Source organism: Cnephaeus nilssonii (assembly GCF_951640355.1).
Source record: "Cnephaeus nilssonii genome assembly, chromosome: 9".
In the NCBI taxonomy this organism is placed as follows: Eukaryota; Metazoa; Chordata; class Mammalia; order Chiroptera; family Vespertilionidae; genus Cnephaeus; species Cnephaeus nilssonii.
The window spans coordinates 77,844,452-77,856,696 of record NC_137080.1 but is presented as its reverse complement, the minus strand read 5'-3'; the positions used below and the strand labels follow the sequence as shown (position 1 = coordinate 77,856,696).

Here is a 12,245-nt window from a genome sequence, read left to right as displayed (position 1 = left end):
GTTCCCTTGTTGAATTACAGTTGACCGTATGTATGTACCTGGACTTATTTTTAGAATCTCTATTGTGTTCCTTTGGTCTATAAGTCTGCCTATATGCAAGTACCATACTATTTTATTTAATACTAGTGGCCTGGTGCATGGATTCATGCACACTGAAAGGAAGTTAATTAGAAGAAAGATTCGTGTGGTAATTATGTTACTGCAAAAAAATTACATGTCAAAATAGTATATATACTATAGTATTATAAAATTAAAATACAAAATATTTTCATATCACTATTCACCCCTTCTCTATAATAAAAGTGTCAGAGATTAAAGAAAATTAGTAAAATGTATATGAAAATAATATATAAATTGACTAATAAATAATAACAACATGATATAAAAACAACAAAGACATGATATGAAAATAACAAAAACATGATATAAAAACATTGATAAAAACAATGATTGATAAATTGATTAATAAATAAACAACAACAACATGATATAACAACAACAAAATGCCAACAGTTGGTCTTCAGATACATTCTGGCTTCACGTGCAATTGGCACCAGCGAGAGCTTTATATGTATCACACATGTGTGAGTCAACGTTTATTTTTAAATTGCCAGTGCATGTCATATATACCGGCCAGTAGGTTGGATGATCGGATGGACATATGGTCACTTAGCCTTTTATATATATAGACTAGAGGTCCTGGACACGAAATTTGTGCATGGGTGGGGTCCCTAGGCCTGGCCAGCGATCAGGGCCGGCTGGGGCCTTCCTTTGTTCTGCGCTGCCCCTGGTGATCAGCTCACGTCATAGCAAGCGGTCGAACTCCTGGTCTGTTGAACTCCCAAGGGGATAATTTGCATATTAGCCTTTTATTATATAAGATAATTTTGTCATATATTTTAAAAATCAGGCATGTGATGCCTGTTTTGCTTTTTCAAGATTCTTTTTGTCTATTTGGGATTTTTTTGTGGTTCCATATGAATTTTATAATTTTAAAAATATTTTTGTAAAAAATGTTATTGAAATTTTGATAGAGATTAAATTGAATCTGTGAATCATTTGGACATTTTAAACAAAATTAAACAAGTGGGATAATATCAAACTAAATATCTTAAGCATAACAAAGCAAACAATAAACAGAGTGAAAAGGCAAACTACAGAATGGGAGAAAATATATGCAAGCCGTATATCTGATAAGGATTAATTTCCAAAATATATAAGGAACTCCTGCAAATGAATATCAAAAAATAAACAAACAAATAATATGATTTAAAAATAGACTAAAGACTCAAACAGACATTTCTCCAAAGAAGACCTGCAAATGGCCAACAGGTATATGAAAAGATGCTCAATATCACTATTAATCAGGGAAATGCAAATCAAAATAAAATGAGATATTATCTTACACCTTATTAAGATGGCTATTATCAAAATACCCAAAGACAATAAGTGTTGGCCTGGAACTCTTGTGTACTGTTGGTGGGAATGCAAAATGGTGCAGCTGCTATGGAAAACACTATGGAGGTTCCTCACAAAATTAAAAATAGAAATATGATCCAGCAAGCCCACTTCTAGGTATTTATGCAAAAGAATTTAAATCAGGACTGCAAAGAGATAGCTGCACCCCATGTTCATTGCAGTGCTATTCACACTTGCCAAGAAATGGAAACAATCAAAATGTCAACCAACAGATGAACAGGTAAAGAAAACGTGGAATACACATACAATGAAATACTACTCGGCCTTTAAAAAAAGGAAATTCTAAAATATGTGACAACTTGGATGAATCTTGAGAACATTATGCCAAGGAAATAAGCCAGTCACGGAGGGACAAATATTGTATGATTTTATCTATATGAGGTATCTAAAATATTCAAATTCATAGGAGCAAAAAATAAAATATGTGTTTTTTAAATTTTCACATGCACATGATATTGGGAAAGTAAATGAAGCTAAGCAGTGGTACTTGGACTGCACAGGAAGGTAACAGAAGACAAAGAAAAGTGGAGAGGGAAAAATGAACTTGAGGTTCTGCTCCGGACCGGGTGTTTTGCATTTGCCATCACATTTATTCTTCCTATCATTGAGCCAGTGTTTCTCCATAGAAACCAACTTGTATGGGTGACTTGATCCCTCAGCCAGTCCATGATACTGTACTAAAGAATCATTTGTCTTAGGGGACATGCTCTTCTCCTTACACCCTATTGGGGATATGGACATGACAAAAATGCTCCTTCATCATGCAAAGGAGGGGAGAGGAGGGGGTGTTTCCTTAAGTATTTACTGCCAGCCGAAACTTTCTTTTCACAAACACTGGCATTGTAGAGTGGGAATGATGGATGTTCCTTTCAAATTACTGAAGATACTGAGGATAACTGACCTTGCTATGAATCCCTAACGGCTGCAAACATTTTCTGTGCAGATGCAGCAGTAACAGGTCTCTGAATGTCACAGATACCTACCTTTCAGCACTGAATCTGAAGTCCCTTCCAGGGAAACAGAAATGGCCCAAGGCTCTGATGGCAGCCCCAAGGACTCGACTCTCCGATTCTGAGAAGGGGGGGGGGGGGGGGGGGGAAACAAAACAGGAAAAGTTGGATTCAGAAGAGAATCTATGAATTTATCTATAAAAGAAGAGAATTTAGAATAGAATCTTGCATAAAGCACAAACTCGGTACAAACAAGCAAAGGAAGAAAAATGATAAATAAGCATTTTCTTTCTCATGTTAACAATATATCATGATTAGCACATTGAGAGAAGAGAAGGGACATTATTACAGGAAAAGGTGGAGCAGGGCAGTGAAGAGGAGAAAGAAAAGCCAAGTTTGTAGGAGAGGACAGTGGCATTCTGTGCTGACGGTTACTAAGGAAGGCAAGGTCAAGAGAAGAAAGCGGGAGAGAAATGGGTGAGATCAAAATGCAGGTTTGCAAATGTGGACTTCAGTCCTGTGGCCTCTGTCCCTCTGCCTACATGTCAGGAGAAGCATTTTTTTAAAAAAATATATTTTATTGACTTTTTACAGAGGGGTCGAGAAAGTTAGAAACATTCATGAGAGAGAAACATCGATCAGCTGCCTCCTGCACACCCGCTACTGGGGATGTGCCCGCAACCAAGGTATATGCCCTTGACCAGAATCAAACCTGGGATCGATCCTTCAGTCCGCAGGTTGACACTCTATCCACTGAGCCAAAGTGGTTAGGGCCAGGGGATGCATTTTAAAAGTAAAGAGTGGAAATCAGATTTAATTAGCTTATTTCACTTTATTTTCTTCCATAACTTTAGTAAATACAGAAAAGGTAAAATAAAAACAGAGGGCATGGCCATTGAAATTAGAATTAAGCAGTGAAACCTCTTGTTAATGATTTACTTAACCACCTATGAGAGAAATCATTTAAAATAACATAAAACTGGAAAACAATAAAGATTAAAAAAAACTACAAAACTATAATGCAGATGTGATGGCATGAATTTTCTCATTAGCATATGAAATGACTTCTTCAAATATAGCTCTACCTCTTTGAGAGGGTCAGATTTCCCAGAAGATACTAGAAATCTACTTCAAGAATTTGCTTGGGGAGGAAAATTATCCAAATTGTATTTTCACTCTTAATCAAAATGTGGGCATCCATATGAAGCAGAAGGAAAGCAGGCCGTGAAGTGGAAGGAGGATGACAGAAGTCAGGAGAAGTCCTAAGTGCAGCAAATGTCACCCAGGGGGCACTCTGTAAGTATGTACCATGACAATGGAATCTACATGGTACATGCTACCCAGCTTTAAGGATCGTTACCTGTGAACAAGTTACCTGCTTATCCAGAAAAATGAGCTGTGGCTGTACTGGAAGTTCTTTCCCCACTTCTCCATCTGAAGGCTGGACTAGGACTGAAAGAGCATAGGGCCGAGTATATATCGAGTTCCCAGTTTTTAAATTGCTTGTATTTCTGGCACATGTAAAACAAAATGGAATACAGCCATATGATTACAAATATTACTGTGGTAGCGATTTGCCAAAATCCATTACCAGCAGTGAAAATATCTGCCTTTGAATCTAGAAAATAATACACTTTGTAGTGAACATTACATTGTAACTGAATAAATAATAATTATGTCTTTATTTAACACTAGAGGCCCCGTGCTCAAATTCGTGCACAGGTGGGGTCCAGCCGGCCCACCCCAATGGGGGCTGATTGGGTTGGGCTGGTGGGGGAGGAGATGCAGGAGGTAGACCACCCCCACCCCCAATAAGGGGGGGGGGGTGTCAATCAGGAATGGGGATGGCTGGGAGGGAGCCACAGGCAGTTGGCCAGCTGGTCCCACCCCTGATTAGAAGGGAGCATGATCGGGGGCAGAGCCAACCAGGGGGAGGGGCTGCCACAGTGTGCATCATAGCGACCAGTTGTTCCAGTCATTCCAGCTGGTCCATCATTCTGGTTGCTTGGCTTTTATATATATAGATTTTTGCTGAGTCATGGTAAAGAATGGACTGGGTGTAAGGGGATGAGGGCCGAAGTGCTAATTATGAACTTATATTTTTAATCACAGTTTAATGATAGAAGCGCCCCCCCCCCCCAAAGACCCCAATGAAAGAATTTAGCAGATTATAAGACTTAGACAGTGGGGATGTGTTCAGTAGTATGCCAGTGAACCAGCTCTCCCCTCAAAGACCCTGATGCCTAGTGTTTTCCAGTTTCCATGGTGTGAATACTTTCTCCATGGCTGATTCTGGTACCATGATGACATGACTGGGAGCTGAGACGAGATGCCTGAGCGCAAAGCAGCAGCACAGCTGTTAGACATGGAATAGCTCACCTAGTCCTCACAACAGCTCTTCCATACTTGTCATCTCCATGGTGTGCTTGCACTAAATAGGTTCAATAACCATGGAATTAACTGATTTTTTAATTTTAATTGAATGAAGCCTTTGGGGAGAATAATATTCATAATTAATATATGCTGAGTACTAACTGTGTACCAGGTACTAATCTAAGCTTTCCTTGTATAAACTCATCGCATCTTTAAAATGACATTATAGCCCTAACCGGTTTGGCTCAGTGGATAGAGCATCGGCCTGCAGACTGAAGGGTCCCAAGTTCGATTCCGGTCAAGGGCATGTACCTTGGTTGCAGGCACATCCCCGGTGGAGAGTGTGCAGGAGGCGGCTGATCGATGTTTCTCTCTCATCGATGTTGCTGACTCTCTATCCCTCTCCCTTCCTCTCTGTAAAAATCAATAAAATATATTTAAAAAAATAAATAAAAAATAAAAAATGAAATGACATTATAAGGTAGGTATTCTTATTTATACACTAGAGGCCCGGTGCACAAAATGCTTGCATGGGTAGGGTCCCTAGGTCTGGCTGGTGATCAGAGACGATCTGTGGGGCGACTGGCGGGGCGATCGGGGGACCCCCACTGGCACCCGCCTTGGCTGAACTGGGGCCTGTGGACTGGGGGAGACCTCCTGTGTTGAGCGTCTGCCCCCTGGTGGTCAGTGCACATCATAGCGACTAGCTGTTTGGTCAATTTGCATATTAGACTTTTATTATATAGGATGGAGAAACTGAGGTCCAAAAGGACTAAAGTAACCTGCTAAATGTCTTACAAATAGTACGTGCATGACCAAGGTCTAGAGCAGTTTACCAATGAGCTATATTGTTTTTCACCCCTTTCAAGCACATTAATTGCTGATGTGACTTAGCAATAAAATAGAATAAATAAAATAAAGTGGTTATATAATTCATGATACCTTAAAACATGTTTTTCCAAGAGCTTTGGTATTTTTGATGACCAAGATAGCTTTATTAAAAGAACATTATAGCCCTGGCCAGTGTGGCTCAATTGGTTAAGTGTTGTCCCATGCACCAAAAGGTCACCTATTTGATTACCAGTCAGGACACATGCCCAGGTTGCCTGCTCGATCCCCAGTAGAAAGCATGCAGGAGACAGCTGATTGATGTTTCTCTCTTATTGATGTTTCTCTCCCCCTCTCTCTTTTCAAATTAATAAAAACATATTTAAGAAAAAAAACATTATAGATTATATATCTACTAGAGCCCCGGGTGCACGGAATTCATGCACTGGTGGGGGGCATGGCCTGCGAGGATAGGCCCACTGTGGGAGCGCCGCTCATCCCCGAGTGACTATGGATCCACTTTCTGAGCAGCTTCTCCCGCTGTGGGAGCACACTGACCACCAGGGGGCAGCTCCTGCATTGAGTGTCTGCCCCCTGGTGGTCAGTGTATGTCATAGTGACTGATCAACTGGTCATTCTGGCCATTCCACCCTTTGGTCACTGGGCTTTTATTATATAGGATTGCCTCATCAAGCCTGTTATGTTCTATACATCATAGACATGTAATAAATTTTTAGCAATTAAGTGGAAATATAAAAGATAAACATCATATATCACATATATTACCCTAATATCCCATAGTGACTTATCCTCTATACAACTTAAGTCAGGTCTAACAAAAAAAATTTTGATTTTTGTTTTTAAAAAGTAGCTTATCCTGCCATCAATTAAATGCTTGAATCAGATACTTTATTCCCAACCTTTTATTTTAATTTGTGTATGTGTGTGAGGACAAAAGAATAAATTATTTATTTGGCATGAAAGGTGTATGTCAGATAAAAGTGACAATCAACCCTAGAAAGAGGAAATACAGTGGATCACGAACTATGAAGTTTCTGTAGGAAGTAATTTCCCGCCCCCCCGAGAATTCTGGGAAATGGGGCAGAGTAGTCCTAAGAGCCCCCTTTAGTCATCTCCCAGCTAAGGCTCTGACCTGCGGTACAGTCGCTCACTGGGAATTGAACATATAATAGTCCCATCACCATTTATTAGTTTGCTTAACCTGAGTGGGCAAGGCCCCCTTTTAATTTTTTTAAAGGGAATAATTTGAAACAGATTTTTTTTAAAAAAAAAAATTCTATGCTATTAATTCTATTCTTCTATGGGTCCCAGGTTATTGGAAAATTCTAACATTGTTACCAGCTCCTATTTCTCCCCTAACCTAGTTCTTAAGAGCTTTCTGGTGCTGGACAGAATTTAGGCCAGCAGCGTGGGCTGAAGAAACTGAAAGGCTCATCAAAATCCTGACACAAGAACACTGATGTCTGCAGACGAAGCGACGGGAACCAACTGCCTGAACACCCGCTGAAAGGCCTGCCCCTGACACACTTTAAAGTTTATTGTGGGCAAACATCTCTTATTAAATGTAAACAGCATCTCACTGGAGGTCAGAGACTTGCTGCTACAGCATATCCCAAGGTAATACCACTTTAAGCTCCACATAAACTCTTAAGCAGTTTCTATCCTAAAACCTGACCGTAGGTGGTACAGTTTTTTACGATATGTTATAATAGTGCAATAAATCTGTTAGCTTAAAATCGAATCTCCGTGGCCTTTTAGAGAAATCATCATTAAATGCAGGGTCCTGTTAATGATGCCATCGAAGTGAAATTGTTTAATCTGCTAAGGGGGTGAAAGGTCACCAAATGAATTTTTTATAATACATCAACTTGACACGCAATAGGGAAAACTGTAATAGATAAAAGCAAAGGAAAAGGGCACTGTCTTCTTCTGATAGGTCAATAGCAGCCAAGAGAGTCACTCATCCACTTTCCTTTCACGATGGGGCTCCTTTTGCATTTAATATGGACACCCAATTAATACCTCAGCACCACAGACAACCTCATTTTAGGTGACTTATAGCAATTTCTCCCCCTTCCCTGAAATGAAAGTGATCACAATACATCATAGCATTGTGCGAATTAACGTTAATTGATTCAAGTTACCAAGCAATGATGGGCCACTTATATAATCTAGGCGTTATTGGGTGCTAGAAGGGATGGAGGGAAGATTAGATTCCAGTGTCCGTTGCTGTGACGACGGGAGTCACCTGACACCTTGTTAGACAGTTGTAAGGTTCTATTGCTGGCCCCAGTGGGGTCGTCAGTAAACTGGAGTGATGTCCAAACATCATTATACGCTGCTCCGATATTAAAGCAAAGGGATTAGCAACTTATTGCAAGCAACCTGGATTTGTCATTGTGCTGTCCTTATCCAATTTCCAACCACTAATGTGACTGTAGCCTGCGGGCAGAAAGACCTACAGCCAAACTTTAAAAAATGGGGGAGGAAAGTTCCCTCCAATCCTCCCAGTTCTAACCACTAGTTAACAGCTTCCAACACCCAGTCAAGTATGTGAAAGAATCCCCCCACCCTTTTCAAGGCTAAGTGTAAACTAAAAGAAAGATAAAGAGAATTCAGAAATTTCCCAGTTCAGAAATCACCACTATGCACTTCAACCCTTGCTTTTCAATTTGCCAGATTCAAACTGCTAACCCTCTAAAGGGGTGGGTGCGGGGGGTACTATTTATATTTGCATGACAAATCCAGTAAACAAATAAACAAGTAAATCCTATTGGTGAAGGCTGGCTCTGGGCAAGACCTAAGGTGCAGGCATTGTGAGTGGTGGGGTGGGGAGGTAGAAATACTTCCTCACTCCCTTTGCCTCTTCAACATTACTAAATCAGGTTATTATAAAAGAGCCCCATGTTTTAATGAAGTGTGTCAGGGTGTCCTGAGCATTTTCCATCATTCTTTAAATTATGCCACTAAAACCCCCACACAATTTAAAATTTATGAATTGTTTATTTATGGAATTTTTTATTAAATATTTTTGGACCACAATTGACCACGGTTAACTGAAACCTCAGAAAGCAAAACCATGAATAAGTGGGGACTACCGTATTTTATAATCCTATGTTCCCTATCAAACCCAGCCAGATGCCCTTAGCTGCTGTGAACCTCTGAGAGAAAAGAAATGTTTTATGATCCCAATGTTTTCTTCCTGCATGACAGCATAGTGTTTCCAGACCTGGCACATTGCAAGCACCCAGTACATATTACTATAGTAACCCTAAGACAGATCAGTACCCACCATGCACTACTTCTCTTAGGTCTTTAAGCGCCTCTGGAAAGCCACCACCTATCTTGGCCTGGCTAACTTCAAGTTTTGGCACACTCCTCAGGTGGTGTGCTTACTGCTATGCTCTAACACGTATTATTAAACTCTTGAGGGTCTTTGGGATTATTCAATTCAAATCGAGATTTGAGATTTGAGTAACCTAGGTGTAGGTTGCAGTGTGCCAGGGGTATGTACAGACACAGAGTAAACACAGCATGTCTTCCCACAAGGTCAAATCAGAGGTCAAAACCTAAGTATTTTAGTTAGTACATCATTTAAAATAATATTTTATAATAAATCCAGCATAAATACCTGGAATAATGGAAACTCTGAACACATTTTTAAGATCATGCACAATATTTTTTAAATTTTCAACTTGTATTGGGGTGCTGTAGCAATCAAATTCAGACAAGGAAAACAAATCACTCAAGATTTTTCTGATGAATGGGATTTAATACAAGATATTGGTTGCACGAGAGTATTAGAATGGCAAAGCCAAGCAGGTTACATTTCAATATTTTCAATTAGTACGTAATGATCATTTATTGCACATGGCACTGTGCTTCAGTACTCTTGGGAATGTAATAGTAAGTTCAAGCCCTGAATACCTAATAAATATTATAAAGATAAAAATGTACTCAAGCCAATTTTACAAAAAACTAAATTAATGGTTAAGCAGTTCTCAATCAGTGATATCTTTGTAATAGATATAGAATAATGAGATTTAATACAACATTCTTATTAAATAGTTGCATAAAAGTGTTGTTGTTTTTTGCCTACCCATTAATTTTAAAATCTCTAAATTTTCATCTGAGCCATATAGTTTTTTGGACATAATAGCAGTTCAACTAATGTTTGTGTAATATAAAACATTAAGCTTTCATAAGTCTTTATTATATTTACCTACAACTTCGCCATCTGTACCAATAAATATAAATTACTTGATTTTAAGATAGTGTGGTTCGGGTTTGGCATTAGAAGTACATGTGTATGTGGGTGGGAAACTGCTGGATACAGATACGTTAACAGCAGCAATGGATTACAATTAACATCGCATTGATAAGGAAAGTAGCAGAAAAAAATATGCCGCAGTAGAATCAAACATTTAGTGGTCCAGGGCCATTTAGTATAAGAACAATGGTCCCTAAGGGCATCGCTGCAGAAACGGGGCTATAGAATAAATGATAGCTTTGATAATGGCCATGAATCATCAATAAAAATGTGAATGATATACATTATTTTCCATTTAATAAGGCTGGATAATGTGTGTGTGTGTTTCAAGTTTAAGAGATTAAAGCTTTTTAAAAATATAGTGATAAAAGGAGCAATTTTTAATTAAATGGAAATTTTGCTTATGCAGAGCATCTCATTTTCCCACAAAGCCACATATATGAAATACCATTATGACAATTTTGCCATCCACGTAACTTAACAAAGTGGTGAACAGAAGAAATGGTGCAGAAACATTCTTTGACAATGAAGCCATGGTTTTGCCATGAAGGAGGAAAGAGACAAGCTGGCCAGTATAGCAATCTCTTCCTGGACGAGAATTCTGCCAGTCTTGGGAAGAATATCCTCCCCTATTGAGAGAAAGATTTTGCTTTTGCAAACTCCAAATAGCTTTTTCCTACAAAGCAGGTGCCCAGGGGGCCTGGAGAAGATGCTAAAGGAGAATGAGTGCCAACAGACTCCTCTCACCAATGGTCGCTCCTAGTTTTCTTCTCTGTCTCGAGTCAGCTTCATAGCTTGCTCCTTACACAGAACAAGGGAACTTAAAAGGCTATTCACATGATAGGTATAAAAACATACAGATACATACTCCCAGAGTGTCATGCTCACCCTCAGTATGTCTGGTTTCAGAGCCCAAGGTTTGTGGCAATGTCATAGAGAAGGAGCTTTGTGAGAGAGGGCATATTCATTTTCTATTGCTGCATAACAGATCACACAAATTTGGTGCCCTGAAATTACACAAATGTATTATCTCTAGGTTGTGGGTTAAGAGCCCAGACAGGCTTGATTAAATTCAATGCTTGGGTGGAGGCTTTGGAGAAGAATCCACTTCCGAATGCGTTCAGATTGTTGTAGAGTTTATTTCCTTGTAATTATAGAATTGAGGTCCCTATTTCCTTGCGGGCTGTTAGCCAATGTCTACTTCCTATTCATGGAGCCCACCTTCTTTTTCTCATGTGTTCCCTTCCATCTTAAAAGTAGTGACCCTTCAAGTCCTCTCACACGGTGACTCTCTCTGCCTTCTTATTTGCCACAGCAGGAGAAAGGGCTCACGTGATCCTATTCATAGGTTCCTGGGATTAGGACAGCAAGTCAATGGGAGGTCACTTTAGAAATTCTGCCAACCACTAATAGCTTTGGCATTTCAATAGCTAAACTTCCACTAAAAAATAAATGTATCTCATTTTACAATATGACAAAGAATATTTTTTAATGAAGCAGTAGAAGGGGGGAGAAGAAGAGAAAGAAGGTAAAGAAATTTGAGAGCAAAAATCAAGTTGCTACCGAAAGAAAGAGAAGCAATATAAAATGTATCCTTCCAGAATTTCAGATAAAAGACAAAATACAGAACTAAGACCCCCATGGGGAAACCCTAGTTAAAAAAAAAAAAAAAGGCAGATTGAGCATAGGTATATCTCTGTTCCCTCTACTTCACTGAAATTACTTAAAATAATAAAATAAAATAATAAAAATGGATAAAAATAGTGTAAGTCAAAAAGGATAAAGGAGCCAGGAGGAAACTGAGAAACTCACAACAGAGGCCAACAAAGTTTTGAAAGATGGGAAACAGTTTCATGGAACTGACCAAGCCAAGGGAGGATGTTTAAATCCAGATGCCTCTAGATAAACACCAGGGGAGCCCAATTCTTTGCTGTGCATTATTTTAATTAAAAAGTAGGTAGCTTCCCATTTCTCCCCACAAAGCAGACATTGGTAGCTTTCAGGAAATAGTCCTCCTGAAAAGTACTATAGATATTTGATATGGCCTCAATCTGTTGAAATGTACAAATTCCATTAACAATAGCGCTTGGTGCTTTTTCACCAAGAGCCCTGTGTCCCTAGAGTCTAGGGCCTAGACTAATTTCTGCTGTCTCAAGGTCAATTCATTAGGTTGTTAATGTATGATCAAAGTTGAAAGAACAGGACTGGCCTTGGGGCCTACACAGGGCTTCAGGGTTGTTTACCATACTGTGCAATTCTTAGGACCATGGGAAACCTTGCTAATTCTCATTCAATCCCTTAGGATGAAGCATTTCTCATTCTGC

The 12,245-nt window shown here is 39.2% G+C and overlaps 1 protein-coding gene across 1 annotated transcript in view; it reads right to left on the bottom strand.

Annotated features, from left to right (window-relative positions):
* Positions 1–12,245, bottom strand: part of PKHD1 (PKHD1 ciliary IPT domain containing fibrocystin/polyductin) — a gene marked incomplete at its 3' end in the record, with an annotated part of 394,211 nt that overhangs the window by 25,984 nt on the left and 355,982 nt on the right. Inside the window, exons 61-62 of the mRNA XM_079780770.1 lie at positions 3,805–3,940; positions 2,463–2,550 (exon numbers count right to left, since the gene is read on the bottom strand). Coding sequence (XP_079636896.1) covers positions 2,463–2,550; positions 3,805–3,940 — 224 coding nt within the window. The remainder of the gene's footprint in view (positions 1–2,462; positions 2,551–3,804; positions 3,941–12,245) is intronic.